Below are 18894 nucleotides of genomic sequence, written 5' to 3' on the forward strand. Positions count from 1 at the left end.
CTCCCCCCCACCCCCACCCCAAATCCATAGATTTATGGTAAAATGGGACAAATTATGGTGTGGCTTAAGTACTCTACTGATTTAGCACAAAAATTGAAAACTCAAACTGTGATAAGTATATTGCACATGTAAACAGATCCAGAGAGAGAGGAACATCAATCAGATGCTCAAACCTCAGAGGGAAGATAGGGGAGGGTGGGGGTAAGGGGGAGAGATCAACCAAGAGACTTGTATGCATGCATATAAGCATAACCAATGGAAGCAGACAACAGAGGGTGAGGGTGAGGGTGAGGGCAGGACTGGGGGGGTGGGGGGGCAATGGGGAAATAACCACACATTTGTAATACATTGTATAAAACTAAGCGGCACATTTGTATATCTAACCACACATTTGATATACCTTAATCAATAAAATTAATTAATTAATTAATTAATTAAAATATATATATATATATTCTCTATCATCATTGATGTTTCTATCTCTCCTTCTTTCTTCCTCTCTGAAATCAATAAAAATATTTTAAAAAATAAAAAAATAACTAATACCTAGAGCAGACAAGGCTGGGAGGTGGAGAATTATCGTGTGTTACTATACCAAATCTTTCCTATTAATTCTCAGAACTTCACCTATGTGATTTGGGGCTCAGGACAAATTGTCTAGACAAGGTAGACCTAATGGAATTAGAAAAAGGAATAGGCCTTCTTCACGGCTTACTATATGCCAATGACATTTATTCACCTTCGCAAGCTCTGATGACAGATGTGGTCTACAAATTTCAACTAGAGATAATCAAATACACGCTATTAAATGCTGCCATTTCTAAATAAGCACAATCATCTACATTTCCTAGATGGAAATTGCTCAGCACTGGCCTAGGGCTCAACAATGAGTGAGGCTGGAAATCAGGTAATGGCATCAAAGGCATGATGGGAACTCATACACTGAAAGGCTGAAAGATTGCCATCTATACCTATAAATTTTTATTGTGCAGATGAAGAAACTGGCCTAAGACACACAGTTAACAGGTGGCAGAACTGAGAGGAAAAGCCAGGGCTACAGACTCCTCAGTCCATTTTTTTCCACAACATTACCACCTACGCCTACAGGGTCAGGCCCAAGGTTCCTAATACCTACCTCAAACTGCTCACAAAAAAAGTGAATAGGGGAGGGGAAAAGTGCCGGAAGCCGGTCTATCCTTGCTGCTTGACACAGTCGCTGCAGGGAAGAAACATCTGCACAGCATGTTTCAAGGGACCTGGCGTATATGGCATACTGTTCTTAATATGTTTGCTCCCCTTCTTAGAGCTATGTGTTTTAACCAAGGTCACCTCTTCGAGAAAGGTTGTTTCCCCAGGTGGGGATTTTTTCCCTGGAGTTAGGGATTAACAGGACCAAGGAAGAGAATAAATCAGTGAACCCCCCTAGTGTTACAAAAATAACATGTACTACTTATGAAGAACTTGGACTAAGACTGTTGGCAATAAATTTGGGACTTGTTGGGCCCACATCCCCAGGGGTCTGCCCACCAGGGAAAGCACCAAAGCCAATACCCCTGGAGACCCACTGACACAGGGCAGTCCCAGGGAAGGCAAGCAGCGAGGCTGGGAGGACATAACCTTTACTGGGTAGGATAATCTCCTTCAGTCACTTCCTTGTAGCTTATCAGTAGAGCAGTGACCTTGGAATAGCCCTTGTAATGGAACACAGAGATGAACCTAGACAGGATTAAACTCAACAGAACTAGATTAACAAACGCCCTAACCTTTGGAATAGAATGGATAGGATTAAAATCAACTGGTATAAATACAGATGTAACAGGACAATAAATACCGAACCTGGCTGGAGAACCTGGCTAGAACCTGGCTAGAGAACCTGGCTATGCTGATCAACTGAAAGCTGTCTCTGTGTCATTCATTCTTCGCGGACTCCGTCCACACCTTTGGGAACCCCTGGACCCGCTGGGGCTGGACCCCAACAGAAAAGAGCCGGGAGCTGCTCCATTTAAGGAAAAGGAAACCAAATTATCTCATATTTACTTCACTAAAATTGATCAGCTAGTTAAGAGCAAAGAAGTAAGTTCAGTCCCAAGTTCATTTCTATATTTTTTATTCCCATGAAATTACTCTGACCTCTTTTTGAAATTAACTCTTCTCTGCTTGTGCCCATAAAGTGATGTGTATATATAAATAATTTTAGATTTAATGCACATAAAATTAAGCATACTGAAAATGATTTAGTAAACTTTTACACAGATAGGAAGCATTAAAAAATTTTTACCACTTACATGATTCATTAACTCAACCAAATATCTACAAAACGCTGCTTAGTAAATCCCTACTATAAAAACTTAATGCTCCCAAACAAGGAGCAATCCGTTAGCACCTGGTTTCACTTTTAATAGATGTGGAGAACTATTCCTATTTACAAGTGATAAAAACGTTACGAAGGCCTTCAATCTGAGACTGATGAAATGGATTGTTTGACTTGAGTGATTGTTGAACCAAATGATTTCTAGCACTTCCTTTGCCTTCATCGGTGTACACTGTAGTGGGGTGAAGCAGCAGCTGTTGCCAAAATAGGCCTCATTTCCTCCAAATGCCGCTTCAAGGTACAGAACATGAAGGTGTAAGTACATCTGTCTCTTGCCATTTTAGTTCTACTGGCCTCATGCATGTCTTGGAGAAAGACAGATGGTCCCTGACACTGCACAAGCTTTCAGGGATATATATTTCCAAAAATAAGAGAGCAGATGTGAAACATGGTAAGTACATGGTGATCCCCTGAAGGTTTGAATTGAGGCTGCCATCTCAATTTGGTTATTTAAATATAGGATCCTACGCAATCCGTAGAAATCTTTGTGCTAGAAATATAACTTTTTATTTGCTCCATGTCTATGACATGGAACAAACGAATGTTGATTTAACCTAAGGAAGTATAATTTTACTAGATAAATTATCAGGTATATTAGAAGTAGTCATAGAACTCACATGTCTATAAATGAAAAGCACTGTGTTCTCTTTCTACATTATCCAAGTCAAATACTTCTTATTTATTTTATTTTTCAAATGCTAGGAAAGCCATTTCATAGAAGCAGAGTTAAGAGGAAATTAACTAGGCCAGTGTGGCTTAGTTGGTTGAGCATCATCCCATGCACCAAGAGGTTGCTGGTTCATCCATTCTATTCCTGGTAAGAGTACATGCCCAGGTTGCCAGCTCAACCCCCAGTTTGGGGCATGCAGGAGGCAGCCAACTGATGTTTCTATCTCTCTCCCTCTCAATTCCTCTCTCTCTAAAATATCAATAAAAGCATTAAAAAAAAAAAAGAGTGAATTAGCCAGCTGGCATGGCGCAGTGGTTGACCATTGGCCAGAAGGTCATGGTTCAATTCCCGTTCAGGGCACATGCCAGGGTTGTGGGCTCCATCCCCAGTGTGGGGTGTGCAGGAGGCAGCCGATCAATGATTCTCTCTCATCACTGATGTTTCTCTTTCTCTCTCTCCCTCTCTCCACCAATATCTCTCTCTCTGTCTCTCCGCCCCCCATCTCTGAAATCAATAAAAACATTCTTTTTTTAAAAGGAGTAAATTATAATTTCCAGAATGAAAAGAGACCTGGAAAATGAAAAGCCCATTTGCTCATCACTCTGCTGACCCTAATGTGGCAATCAAAATTCTCAGTAACTATAACAAAACTGAATTGAAAATAACGCAAATTAGCTAAGTGCAGTATTGAGAACTGGTCATAGTAAAAAAAATTTGAATAAACTAAAATAAAATAGAGCCTTTCAAATCTAATGAGATGAAATATAATAATATAAAATACCTGGGATTTGTTTCAAATCTCTACATATGTCAAAAATGAAAATTCAGGAAACATATTCTGTTCTTGAAAACAAATATAACTTTTAGTAAGGCAAATACATCTATTTCCATGTAAATGATCAAAGTTTAAGGGATAAAACCACAAATTATATTCTAAAAATTCTATGACCAAATGTTCGGGTGAATTATAGTAAAAGTAAAAATTTTAAACTAAATACTCATTGTAAAAGAAATATTAATTATTCTCTCTAAATGCTTTCATATAGGACATGCTAAAAATAATTCAAATACTTGGCAGAAACAGAAGGTTTCATAATTGAGATAAAAGGTCTAGTAAATAATAATGATACCTGTATATTTAATTCATTAATAAATAATTATTAAATTAAGTATAATAAAAGAGAGTCTAATATACATGCTCTAAAAATGTAGGATTTGTAACCAAGTTTTTAAAAAGAAAATGATACTAGACTTATCTGGGTGATTATTTCATAAGTTACATAAACGCATAACTACTATGCTGTACACATAAAAATAATATAATACTGAATTTCAACTGTAATTGAAAAATAAAAACATTTAAAATAAAAGGAAACAGAATTAATCTAAGTTCATAAAGTATGGTTGCATAGAAAAAGACTAGATAACTCATAGTTTCTCCCTAATTAAGGACAGAGAGAGTGAAAAAGAGTGAGAGATTTTATCTGTTTTATGGAAAATTATAAATATATACAAAAGTAAGCTCCCTTTCTACCCCTCCAACAACTATTTTGAATTAAATTCTAACATCATGTGATTTCATACATAGAACTACAGTCACTATAAAGAAGCTTATTTGAAAGAGAGCTAACTCTTTGCATTAAAAAATAGCATACCTATTAAGTTTTTAAAATAACAAACATAAACACTAGAAAAAAACTAAAATCAACTTCAAGAACAACAAATTTGAACAGGAAAGACAGTCAAAAACTCCTAAGTAGAATTTGTACAATGCTGATTTTGGGCCTACCTTTGCTGTATTTTTTCTTTTTTTTCCCCCTTCATATGCAAGAAACTCAACTTTATTTCTGCACTGAGCAAAAGGATCATTTTATATACAAAAACCACTCTACTAGGGATAGGGTCAATTTCAGTGCTATGGTAAAATCTGGAGCTCAAAGGCCTGGTCCCTGAGAATGAGGAATTCTTCTCACAGAAATAACCTCTGCAAACACTTTTCCACCTAGCAAACAGTATTAAGACAGCCAAATAATTAATCTAATCCTTTTGTTGGAAAGGCCCTGAAGAATATTTGAACACAAGAGAGGGTTTTCTCCTGATGAGCTGAATATAGAATTTTTAGGCAGTTGTTCCAAATTAGGTTAAAGCCCAAAATTGCTTATTGATGAAAATAGGTAATTTGCATATAGAAATATATACTTTCTGGTACAAATGAATTTCAAAGTTATTACACAACTGAATATCTAATGATATCTTAGATACAGCATTTTATTTTCAGGAACGAAAAGTGATGATTTCTAGCAGGTAGGAATTTTACAGCTAAAATACGCACAAAGATATGAACTGAACTGAATCATCAAGTCTTTGAGGATGTTAACAACCAATCTTGAGTAAAGCCCAAATCTTAGGACTCTGGCTTTTGAAAACTACCCTTTGCTCCACACTGTCCTAGCACTGATGACAGATTATTATATGTAAATTATACCTCAATATAGATGTGTTTTTTTAAGTATTAGAAACATGGTTGTCATCTAAAGTTCTCATCTTAGTAGGTAGGTGTGTCTGTCAAAATTTGGAAGTCATTATAAATCCAGATCATGTCCACAAAAGCAAGAAAATGAAACTGTACTTTCAGACAAAGCCACAAGACAGCAAGTAGAAGACTAAGTAGCTAGATCTGTTTTTTATTAGCGAACACTCATTTTCACAACTTGTCACTGCTTTGTTTTTTCTCTGAATGTGTGTGTACAGGGTTGTGTGCAAGTAAGTTTGTGCCTGTTCTATGCTTTGTATTTAACCTGCTGCCATTACGTATCACATGGACTGGAAATGAAAAACATAATCGAAACCACCCAAACAAAAAGTATGTTTTCTTTTATGCATTCAATCCTCTAACACAGCTATTAAAAAAAGTGTCAAGCCTGAGGCCTTACCCTGTTCGTTTGGTGATGGTCCCCAATGTCATTGGCTGCTTGATTTGTGCAAGAGGCGTCAAGACCATCAAGCTGGGGAGAGGAGAGAGCCGAGGGTTGCCAGGGTTGTTGTTGGCAAAATTATTGTAGGAGTCTTGGCTGTTTAGTTTCCCTGCAAAAAAAAAAAAAAGAAAAACATCACCAAAGTAAGTTTTCTTTTCTCATAGGGTTTATACTAACTCCACTCATCACTTAAGAAAGATATCAAAGTCAGAATTCGTTTTAAAAGAATCATGATTATAAAGATGGGAGGGTGGGGGAAAACAAAGAACACTAATTACACCAAGTGTGACTTGCTTAGAAATAGAGACTTTAGTCTTCAGGGATGGAGGAATAGAGGATACCGAACTAGATAGATGTTAAATGGTTATACCAATAACCAGTATGAAATTTAATCATGATGTTATGGTGCTATAAAGAAATAGAGTAATTTTTAAGGTATGAGATGTGATTTTTTAAAAATATATAATAATGAAATGAAACAAATGAAAGCAGATGAAACAAAAATCTATAAAGTTTAAATGAAGTTTATCACAATCTTACAAATAAGGGTTTAGGATTTTTTTCCTGTTTGTTTTTTAACCAGTGGACTCAAAATATTACCTACAGTATCTATTATTCCAATACTATGGTACATGAAGCCTTAAGCAAGGCAGGACCCATGATCTCTTTCATTTTTTTCCATTCACCTGGTATCCTGGCCTAATTACAAATTTTGAGCTACATTTTGTTGATCTGAAGTGTTATGGCAAATTGTACTGCTTTCTCATCATAGATAGATATCACACATAGTCACTGAAAAGAAAGAGACCAGATTATAAGAAGGGAACATGTTATATTCTAGAGAAGAACTACCTATTTGGACATTTATTGTTTCTATATTATTTGTTATGACCTCCTTGCAGTCTACAACTACAAAATTCAAATAAGTTACAAAAGCTCATAGAAACAAGGGCATACAATATAAAGGCAGAAATTATTTTTACATTATCAAAGTCCTCTTTTAGATACATGCAGATAGAATTATAAAAGTTAGATCATTTGCTATTCTGAATTTCCATAATGCTTTGAAATGCTATCATGTTGGGAATTAGGTTCCTAAACAACTGATGACTTCCAAAATAGACATTGCATGAACCCCTGCCCAAGCATACTCAGAACTCGCTAAGATGACATTTTTAAATTTCAAAGCTCTTACAACCCGTTTAGCCACCTTTTTCTAAGGAAGCATCCCTGTAACAATAAATAATAGTTCTTCAGAAGAACTAAAGATAGAAGAGAAAAAAAAAACAACAGAGAAAACGTATATTTAATTCCTTTCTTTCCAAAGACCGTTGGTGGTTTGATGCCTTTCCTCAATGGCCCATGATACCTAACAATACTTGCTGCTTCTACCTACACCTTGCCGTCATCTGCAAAAACCATCAGCCATGGTTCTGATAGGGATTGAAATGAATCTGTAGATCAGTTTAGGGAATATTGCCATCTTAACAATATCAAGTCTTTCAAGTCATGAACATGGGATGTCTTTCCATTTATTTAGGAATTTTTTAATTTCTCGGAACATTTTTTTGTAGGTTTCAGGCTACAAGTTTTACACTTCTTTGGTTAAATTTATTCCTATTTTATTCTTTGTTATGCAACTTACAAACAGAACTGTCTTCTTCATTTGCCTTTTCAGATTGTTCATTGCTAGTGTCGAGAAATAGTTAATTTTTGCACCTGGATATTGTACGCTATAACCTTGTTTCTTAGCTCTACTGATTTCTTATGGAGTCTTTGGATTTCTATATACAGATCATGTCATCCTCAAAGAAAAGAGTTTTACTTCTTCCTTTCCAGTCCTTCTACTTATTTTACTGCTTCATAGTCCTGGTGAAAACTTCCAGTACAATATTGAACAGAAGTGTCGAGCAGACTGATTGACTTGAGTTCATTTTTGTACATAGAGGGAGGTATGGGTTGAGGTTCATTGTGTTCATTGCCTTGATAATGGATGCCCATTTGTCTCATCACCATTTGATAAAAGATTATCCTCTCTACACTAAATTGCCTTTTCACCTTTGTCAAAAATCAATTGCCCAGGTGTTTCATTTTGAAGGATGTTTGCTGGTTTCTGTTCTGAAAGAGCTGCACTTAATATCAGTCTTTGCAGGTAAACACTCATCATGATCTCTGCTACTCAAATTGATCATCACTGAGCCTGGTTGCAAAGAATAAGGCAGAAAGGATATTCAAGTAGAATCTGCAGACGTGTCGTGATTATTTCTGGTATTACGTTTCTCATCGTTCATAACCTGATGGCCATTTATGACAGATACTGGGAGTCACAAGAAATCGCCATGATCCAACTAGAATTATCGAGGTGTTTCATTATCAAGGATCAAATTGATGCCTCACAAAAGGAGAAACCGTGGGATACCACCTCAGGATGATCTTAAATTAAACCTAGATGCCTTGGGGCCTTTTGGCCTATTTAAAAGTCTCTTGAGCATCTTCAAATAGAAATAAATTCAGGGTTCACACAACACACCACACACACACACACACACACACACACACACACACACACACAATCAATTGCCCAACCTGATCAGTGTGGCTCAGTGGTTCCCAGTCAGGGCACATGCCCGGGTTGCAGGCTCAATTACCATTGAGGGGTGTGCAGGAGACAGCCAATCAATGAGTCTCTCTCATCATTGATGTTTCTATGTTTCTAGCTCTCTCTCCCTTTTCCTTCCTCTCTGCCCATATGTATGTAGGTTTATTTCTGGATTCTATTTCATTGATCCATGTGCCTATCCTTTCATCAATATCTCATTTTCTTGATTACTGTAGTTAGCTATTCTTATAATTCATGCACATACACAAGTTTTAGAAAGAGTGGGAGAGAGAGGTAAAGACAGAGAGAAATATCAATGTGAGAGAAACACATTGACTGGTTGCCTCCTGCACACGCCCTGACTAGGGCCTGGGCCAGGGAAGAGCTGCAACTGAGGTACATGCCCTGACCAGAACCCAATTCAGGACCCTTCGGTCTGCAGGCTGACGCTCTATCCACTGAGCCAAACCAGCGAGGGTGAGATTGCTGAACTTTATAGATGGGCTATGTCGTCTAGAAAAATGAACTGATTCATCGAGAAGCTCCAAATCTGTGGATCAGTTAGCCATGGCTTATCCCTCACTGGCTCACCAGGATAAAGGACAACCTCAGAATAGCATCAAAGGTACTTCAGACTTATCCCTCCCAGCCTGCTACTGTATTGTCAAGCAACACCCAAGTATTTATGGGATTTCACTCTTAGCGTCTGTGTTTATGATGTAGCCTCTGAAATCTAGCCCGGCTGAAAGAGTCAAGTAAGCCGGGGAGATTTTATGTTTATAAGAATAGAGGCCGTGTCTGTCTCCCACAGCAGTGCCCCTTATCCTAGGGGTATACATTCCAAGACCCCAGTGGATGCCTGAAACACAGACAGTACCAAACCCTACATATACTATATCTTTTCCTATACATACATACCAATGATAAAGCTTATCAATTAAGCATAGTTAATAAATAAACAATATGAAAATTATTTTAAAAATGACAATTATAACCATACATTGTAATAAAAGTTATTTGACAGTGGTCTCTCTCCCAAAATATTTTATTGTACTGCATGAAGAGCGCAGATATGCTGGGCCAAGTGATTACTATTCATGCCCAGGCAGGACTAAGCAGGATACTGTGAGATTTCAGCACACTGGTCAAAACAGCACACAATTTAAAACTTACGAATTTCTTCTGGAATTTTCCATTTAATATTTTGGGACCGCAGTTGACTGCAGGTAAGAGAAGTTCGGAAAGCAAAACTGCAGGTAAGGGGGGACTCTGTATTTTACAGGTATGGCAAGTACTTAGTAAAAGCAGCTTTAAAGGAAGAATAAATGTGTTAATAAAATGGTGAGCAATGATAAGGTTCAGGAAGGCAAACTGACAGAGAAAGCTAACCTTCCATCAGGTAGTTTCCGTAAAGAGGTAAAAAGTCAGAGAGAAAGGGATAAGTAAAGGGAACATTGATAAAAAATGATACAGGTAATGGGTGCAGAACACAGAGTTAAGGACTTTGCGGCTAAAAAGAAGATATTGACAAGATGAGATACTGTACCAGCAAAGGTTTCATTTAACTTTTAGTCTTTCACTTTATACTTTTGAGCCTGTTGGTATGAGGCCTGGTTCTAGTCCTGAATGAGTAAGTCCAAGGGACTCCTAAAGAGTTCGTAACATAATGAGAAAGATTATTTATAAACAAAAAATTTTAAATGGAAAAAAACATGCTAATAAAGATATCTCCAAAAGGTCTTAGAAACAAAAAGGAAGGAGACGTTTTTATTGTTGTTGTGGTAAAGGACAACTTAATAAGGTGTAGAAATCTTGAGCCTAGAGGAAAAAACTTATATCATCTTCCCTTTACTTTTCTAATTGGAAATTAGGGGATGAGAGATATGTGGACAATTACATGAGGAATTAGGAAAATCAGGAAACTAGCTTAGATAAGAAATCTCATTAGCTGATGCATAATTTTAAAAAAATACATTAAAACACATAAAATTTAAAATGAAGTTCATCCTCAATAAATCAAATACACAAAAATAGTATAACGATCTTTTCTTCTTATTGCTATTAGTCTTTGGCTAAAAATTATTTTATGAGCTACAGAAAAAGAATTAATTTTGGAGGGAACTCAAAGGACTTCAGAAGATAGCCAGATGCTGGAATCCATGGCCTTCACTTCTCTGCTTAGTCTCATGTTGACTAGGCTGGGAGTCTAGCCTTTGATAACTTTAAGAATAGATCTTCAGACACTTCCTATGGTTATAGCAAAGCTAAATTTCCAAGCCAGAATTTGTCTTTACTTTCTTAAAATAATGAGGTTCAGCAGGAAGAAACTTGTAGCATCCCAAGTCTTGCATGTGATGAAGTCTGTCCCTCTGTTTGTCCCTCCCTTTGTTCAATTTCCCCTTGGACAAAGAGCAAGAGTAGCACCATTGCTTTGCTGCACCTCTCAGGCATATATTCACAGTAGTGACAGTGAAATTAAAATTTTTTAAATATTTTATTGATTTTTTACAGAGAGGAAAGGAGAGGGATAGAGAGTCAGAAACATCGATGAGAGAGAAACATCGACCAGCTGCCTCCTGCACACACCCCACTGGGGATGTGCCCACAACCAAGGTACATGCCCTTGACCGGAATGGAACCTGGGACCTTTCAGTCTGCAGGCCAACGCTCTATCCACTGAGACAAACTGGTTACGGCAAAATTTAAAAATTTTGAGATCAGTGAAGAGTCACTACATAAATTCTAAATGTAACCTTTGCTAACCATTCTTTACTAGACTTTTTTTCCCCCATTGTATAAGTACATTGAAAATAGCAGAAGTTGGTTAATTGTAGTTTTAGCAGAGGGATTCATAAAACCTTAAAATAGATATTTCACACCCCATTATACTTTCAAATCCCAGCTGGGACAAGACCTGTGAGTGACAAATGCCATGAGAATGGATATTCTCACAGTATTTCTGGCACAGCCAGAGGAAGTCCCAAAAATCTCATGAGAAAATAAGCTCTTCTAAGACTCTCATCCCAGTTTCTTGGGCTCGCTCTCTACAGATAAACTTCCATAAGCCTTCGGGCTTTCAGGTCTTTATCCAAATCCACTAGAGCTTTGATCCTTCAGCGGTTTACCAGTCCCCAAGATAGACGGAGTCCCTTTGGGGGGCAAAAATTCCAAGTTCCAATAAAATGGCTTCTTAATACACTAAAGCAGCAGTTCTATTTAGGAATAGGAAATCACTTAAAAGTCAGAATTTATAAAGCATCCCTTGATGTTTAAAGCTAGGATACTTTGTTTTAGTTTTAATTGTTTGTTTACGTTATTATTGTTTTTAAGGCTACAACAAAGCACTAAACCAGAACGGGTCACATTGGGGTTTAACCACTGACTTTCTGTATTTACTTGAACAAGACTGCATTTTTGAAAAATGAAAACAGCCTCATGTGCTTTTCAAAAAGATTCTTCTACCCTTTAGATGAAGAATACCTACAGACACCTTATACGATAGGGGAAAAGGAGCTCTCAACCCGCATATTAATACAGAGTGCCACCATCTGTGTGTGAGGTCCAACAGGGTATGGCCTGTTTACTAAAAGTTAGAGTAACTCCAAAATGCCATCTTCTCATTTACCTATTGTCCCAAAGTATGTTCTCCAAGACATTCTATACTGCAAAAACACGAAGGAAAATGGGTTAGGTTGAGGATAAAAGTAAAGAACGAGAATAACAATGGCCTTTGTTGCTGCACCGAAGGAATGGCTTGTCAGAGAGGCAAATTCCCTAACCAGCCATCATTAACGGACTCACTTCCACAGGAAAAAAAAAAAAAAGACAGAGTCTGAAAACTCCGGACAAAAGAAATCCCTGCAGACAAAGTAAAAACAAATTAAAAGACCCATTATAAAATACAGATGCTACAAGGAAAATAAACTTTGTAAGATTTACTGAGCTTTGACAAACTTGAACATTTGTGGAAAAGACATCAGCAACAACTCCCAGGTACTGTGCCTGCGGAGCTAGCCTCCTCTCCATTTTATCTTCACCCTCTCCGCAGAAGCCGCAGGCTGGTATCCTAGGCTTCTGAATGCAGTGACGTGAGAACATGTGCAAGTGGCACACTGCCAGCTACAAGAAACCTCTGCAGCCAGCAAGATCCTGAGATTGTTGACCATTTCAGATTATGCTAAATATCAAAGGTAATATCAGTGTGTCTCTGTCCATGTTTGTGTTTCTTCTTAAATGCAAACAAGAAAAGGGAAAAAATAAGACATAAATGTAATGATATGCCTCCTCTCCCTTCTTCCCCTTTAAAAATAATCTCCAGATGTAACAAAGTGAATAAAAGCAGTTACTGTAGCATTAAGCAAAGGCTCAGAGCTGTAGATCCGAAAGTACCTTTAAAAAAGTATCCTATCAGTGAGAAAGAGTTAAACTTTTTGTTATAGGTTTCTAGAGGCACAAGCTACAGATTGTTGCTAATGGGGGTCAAAGGAAGATTCTAGTAACACAAGGTGTAAGAAACTAAGAAATATAATGGAATAAAATGGAACAAATGACATGTTTGAAGGATAAAGGAGCATTGATTGCCCTTTGGGGTCATTAGGGATGTGAATAAATATAAATATAGACTCATCTGTAAAAAAGCAAAAGGATTCCAGGCAGTGTCCTTACCATGGACACTTTAGGCTCTCCAGTGCTCTGAAGATTTACAGTAGCAACCTTCCCATGTTATATATTAGACGCCGACAACGGTATCACATTCTGTTCTCATCACCTTTCCAACACATCCACAAGATCTGCCGCTGTTCTAGGAATCAAGCCTTCCAGTCAGTGCCCATGGGCTGCTACTATTTTGAATTCCTACATTTTGAAATTGGATCAATGAGGCCCACTGAAAGCCAGCGTTGATATGCAACCTAGACTCCTGAGAAGACACTTCTGAAAGAAAAGTCCTACTCCCAGCTACCCCATTATTGTCCTCCTTCCAACAGTCCTACTGTAAGCCCTCTACATGGTATCGATTCCCTAAATATCTTTCCCACATAAAACCCCAGTTATGGGTTCATATGGGGCTTTTCTTGTGCTTTTTGCTTTTCACAGTTTTGGTCTGCTTTTAACATATTGCTGTGGAACTGACTGGGATAAAAACCCAAAATATACTAACAAGTTTAACTAAGTCATTGAAAAGCTCCCGACTTCTTGACTCTGTGAAAAAGAGGACAGTGGTAGCTGCTTTTGAAACACTCAGTGGAAATCTGGGCTCTGAAAAGTTAAAAACATGGCTTAGCTCTTGCTTGCCATCTAATTTAACATTAAAGCTTTCTCAGCTAAACAGTTGATAATTATTTAATCAAAACCAAATAAAACCCTTTCGGAAAATATAACAAGTACCCTGTGCAAATGGGCATTTCCTCAATGTGGGATATTTGGGGTTGGGATGGGAGTCTCTATTTCTCTCTTTTTCTAATTCCCCCCTCCCTTTTTCTGGATGAGAATGACTTCCCAGCTGCCGTTCCAGGACATTCACCCTCCTTTCTGACCTTTTCTCAGGCGTATTCCAGTATAATCTGTAATCTACTCAAGTAGGAAAAGGAAACAGCAGCGCCCTAGTGAGAAACAGTGCCTTCTGACCCACATACCAAATTGGGTGGAAGCAATGCTTGTTCACAGGAGCCAAGGAAGTAGAACATGCAATTAAAAGAAAATGAATAAAATATGTATATTTCGTAAAACGCTATTAACACAACAACCAGACAGTTTAGGTGACAAAGCTCAAGATGGAAAGAGTTCAAGGACAATTCTGACTGGGCACTGTCTTGTTTCTCCCTGTAACTTTTGGGGGGGAGTGATGGATGGTGAAGTAAAAATACTGCAAACCTTTATGCATTTCAAACAAAAACACTTGTTGCTTTTTCATGTAAACAGTTTATGGCACTATAGGTATTTTGGGGAGGGATGGGAAAGTAAAAAGATAAATCTCCCACAAAATCAATCTGAAAAGAAGGAAGTAATCTTTTTGTGTGTGTGTTTTTGTTTTTGTTTTTTTTGCAAGATGGGGATTGAGGTTGTTAATATTGTCATCACTACACAACATACAGACTAGCCTGCATGGAACTTTGCACTAGTGCTTACTAAATGTCAGCAGAGTCAAAATGTCATGTTCTAGAGAACTGACACTGCACTAATTATTAAATAATAATTAACATGTTTATGCAAATATTTATACATATTTACATAAATACATATATTTTAAACAAATAATTTTCTAGGTGGTTTTACTTTTCTAGTCTTAATACATTTTACCAGTTATTATCTTAATGTGCTCACGACTGTTACAGGCAAATTTGGATATTTTTTCCTTCTTTAAATTAAAATAAACTGAATACATTTAAACTGAATACATTTAGAAAGTTCATTCATAAAAAATTTAAAGTCAAAAAGAGGTAACTGTTCTTTAAACTATATGTAGACAGGACTATCTACACTCCAAAAAGATACTAAATCACGAATAGAATTAGGAGACTTGGGATACAAAAAGAAGCCTAAAAAGGGAGATGAGACAAAGAGCTAGAAACAATGTTTATAAAATGCCAAGAATAAAATTGGGGAGAGGGATGTATAAAAAAAATGTCCAAAAAGTTTCCGAGATACAGGTGTATGGGGAACAGCAATGACATTCCCTGCAGGAAAATCTTTTGGCTACATTTCCTCTCCATTGTATTTGGGGCACAATGTAGTCTTGATCACACAGCCAGCCCAAATTTATAAAATAAATGAGCAAAATCTCCCCCATACGTGGGAAGTTCATTGCCATAGTTTATTTTTCTTAGAGCACTCCAAGATGTGGGATCAAGGAAATTTGTAAGAACTGGTGCTCTTAATATTTAATAAGTTTTAGCAGTTTTTAGTTCACTTTAAACATCAGGATTGTAGTTTGCCACTCTTTCAACAATTAAAAATCAAAAAAAAAAACCGTAAGTAGACTACATTTAACAACAGAAGGGACAAACTCTTTGTAATAAATGAGAAGAACATAAGATTTAGGGAGTTTTACTTTAAGCCTAAAGTTATTCCCAAGCCTAACATAACATATTTAAGTACCCTCAAAATTTTCCTGTTCTCTGAAGGAGCTCAGAGTTTAGGGACGAAGTGCTCAGAATTTTCACCTTAGTGAAAAATCCCCAGAATTAAAAGCCCCAAATCTAGCATCTCTTGGACCTCATTTGGGATTAAATGAGCTCCCCAAAGTATAAATAAATCCTCACTGAAGTTCTGTTTTAAAAAGGCCCTACACCACATCTCCCATGTTTATCTCACAATGAATTTTGTATCATGTCAACAAAGCAAACAGGGCAAGCTGTGCAAGGAAAAAAAATAAAGAAACTTATCTTCATCACTCAACAACTTATAACTATTACTTATACTGTTAAACATATAAGATGTGGAAGAACTGAGAGCTGGTTCTGAAGAAAACAATCGGACCCTTTATAAGATAAAATTTTATACAAACTGCAAGATTTAAGGTATAATATTTTTAGATTTGGAGGACTCAAATTTAATTTAACATTTGCAGAATTTGTGTTTTCCAGATACATTAAGCATTGTATACTGAAGGGAAAAAAATAAAGATCAAAGTCAAGAGTATTTTCTGTTGAATCACAGCTATCCTAGTGAAATGTAAGCAGCTTCACTAAAATGCTCTTCCCACAGCCTCCCTCCCCCTCCTCATGCTCCCCGCCCCTCCCCACGGAAGCCTTCCTTCTTTTACCCAGGACTGTTAAGGATATTTTCTGGCTCTCGTTCAGCATCATGACTCAGGTCATGAGAAGTGTCAAAGATGCATTTCCTTCAGATGGGAAAGAGCAGCAGATTTTTAACAACCGTACAAAGATGGGAGTACAGCGCAAAAGGGCCACATCAGCAATTTGGACAGCAGGGGAGATAAAACCTTTCATCTTCACATATATTTATTTCCAGCTTTTAAATATCTTTCTACCAAAATATGCTTACACGTTCTGCTCTTGAAGAAAACAGGAAAAGCCATACTCCATCTGGCTGCCTAAATTATCAAAAAATTTGTGAAGGAGAACTGTTCACTAAAAAAAGGAGAAAGAAATCAAAGCACATCATATAATATCAATAAATACTTAAGTCCTTGTTTCCTAAACTGATTTTCCAAAAGCAAAACCAGAAGCTCACCAGTGTACATAAAAACTCCTTTGGTAGCCGAAACCGGTTTGGCTCAGTGGATAGAGCGTCGGCCTGCGGACTGAAGGGTCCCAGGTTCGATTCCGGTCAAGGGCATGTACCTGGGTTGCGGGCACATCCCCGGTGGGGGATGTGCAGGAGGCAGCTGATCGATGTTTCTCTCTCATCGATGTTTCTGACTCTCTATCTCTCTCCCTTCCTCTCTGTAAAAAATCAATAAAATATATAAAAAAAAAAAAAAAAACTCCTTTGGTAGAAATCCGTGCAAGTGAGAATCACAGAGGAGCGCTGCCACGATCAGTGGGCACCTGAAGTGTTGGCTCTGCTTCCCTAGAATTCCTCTGCTGAGGCAGAAACACGTTCTCTTAACCTTTGCCAGAAAACCAAATTCATTTATCAGTGTTGTGGCTGCATATTTTATCTCGCCCATGATTTTATCAAATGTGGATACATTGCAATCCGCCCCAAAATTAGACAAGAGTGAAATCTTATCAAACGTTCCCTCAGCACGCCCTACGAGAGACGGTTCTGGAGCCTGCAGATGGAATGACCTGTCTCTCCTGAAACTTCCAACAACAACACCCACATTAACGGCACTCTATCCACTCGGAGACAGTTTTACTCTTGTGCCTCATTCTAGCTTCAATATCTCACCTGCAAAAACACATCCCCCAATGTGAATAACTTTTTCAATGAACCTTAAATCCTCTTCCTTTTCCTTTTCTCATCCTCCTCCAAATTCTACATGTCATTTTATGCTAAGAACCTATTATGGTGAGAACTATAACAGTTTCTATTTCTCAGTATGTGTGACCCTGGCACAGCACGGACCCCACTTTCCTTACCCTTTTGTGGCTTACAAATCATAAGCCAACAGTCAGGTTTTTATTTCCTGCTCAGGTTTTACGTTCACGACTACGCGAGGCAGTTACTCTCAAGTCTGATCACTTCTAAATCTGTTTGTTTGGGTCATTCAGACACTGGTCATTATGTGTCCTAACGAAGAAGCCTATTTCTTATTCTCTGCTCCCTCTCATTTTTCTAAAATCAATTTTTTGGGGAAAAATATTTCAATGGAACCTAATTACAACTGTCCTCCCTGGAAAAGAAAGGCAATAGTAAAATGCAAACAGATAAACCAAATCCTCTTATTATTCTAATCACTAAACTAAAATGACTCCTTCAACACTAACTTCTAAGTTTAGTACCAGAAAGACTCCGCATCCCAAAACCATCCCAAACAGAGGATTCCTTTATGGGGAAACTGATCTGCCAAATTAAATACAAATTGTATCGATTGGAGTACTCTAATAAAATTGCCAGTTCCACCTGATAGACCAGGGGGACCTACAAGTTGGTATGACCTGCTCATGCTCAAAGAACTTCCAATCAGTTCGGTAGTACAGGTTTGTTGATTAGGGGAATAAAAATAAAATCGTGAAATAAATGAACATATAATAAAATTTTAAAATAAAGTAAAAATAAGAATGATCAGCCGAGGATTCCTCAACATTCAGGTCAACATTTTGGTTTAATCAGTCTAACACTGGGCCTGGATATCAGTAGTTTTTAAAATCTACCTGAGTAAATTATAAATGTAATTGTGAACCATTGCTCTAATATGGAAGATAATGCTCCTAACAACCACAAAAAGTTTGAAAAAGAAGTCAGAGGAAATAGAGATAATACAAGGAGCAAAATATGCTTTAAAAATTATTACTCTCTCTTCAAAGAGATAAACTATAACGTGTCTGTCAAATAAGAAAAGAATGTGATAATTAAAGAAACATTAAGAGTAAAGAATATTAAAAACATGTTGCCGAGATAAAAATGCAATAAGAAGGTTAAAAGAACAAGTTGGGGACACTCTCATACAGTGAAACAAAAAGACAAAGTGATAGAAAATAGAAAAGAAAGTTAGGGGTTCAATGTAGGAGATCCACTTCCAACTAACATGTTTCCCGAAAGGAGCAAAAGCATAAAGAAAACCAGCAAGGAAGACCCCATGCAGAGTTGACATAAGAGCCTCTGGGAATGACACCTGACAGGCTGTTTTTCATTATAAATTCGTGGAATT

General features: G+C 37.3%; 1 protein-coding gene across 1 annotated transcript in view; it reads right to left on the reverse strand.

The window, feature by feature from the left end:
* The window catches only part of BCAS3 (BCAS3, microtubule associated cell migration factor), a 454972-nt gene that overhangs the window by 282004 nt on the left and 154074 nt on the right, over positions 1–18894 (reverse strand). Inside the window, exons 15-16 of the mRNA XM_023756742.1 lie at positions 18147–18236; positions 5975–6125 (exon numbers count right to left, since the gene is read on the reverse strand). Of these exons, the coding sequence (XP_023612510.1) occupies positions 5975–6125; positions 18147–18236 (241 nt within the window). The remainder of the gene's footprint in view (positions 1–5974; positions 6126–18146; positions 18237–18894) is intronic.

This window comes from Myotis lucifugus, unplaced genomic scaffold (assembly GCF_000147115.1).
Source record: "Myotis lucifugus unplaced genomic scaffold, Myoluc2.0 scaffold_99, whole genome shotgun sequence".
NCBI lineage: Eukaryota > Metazoa > Chordata > Mammalia > Chiroptera > Vespertilionidae > Myotis > Myotis lucifugus.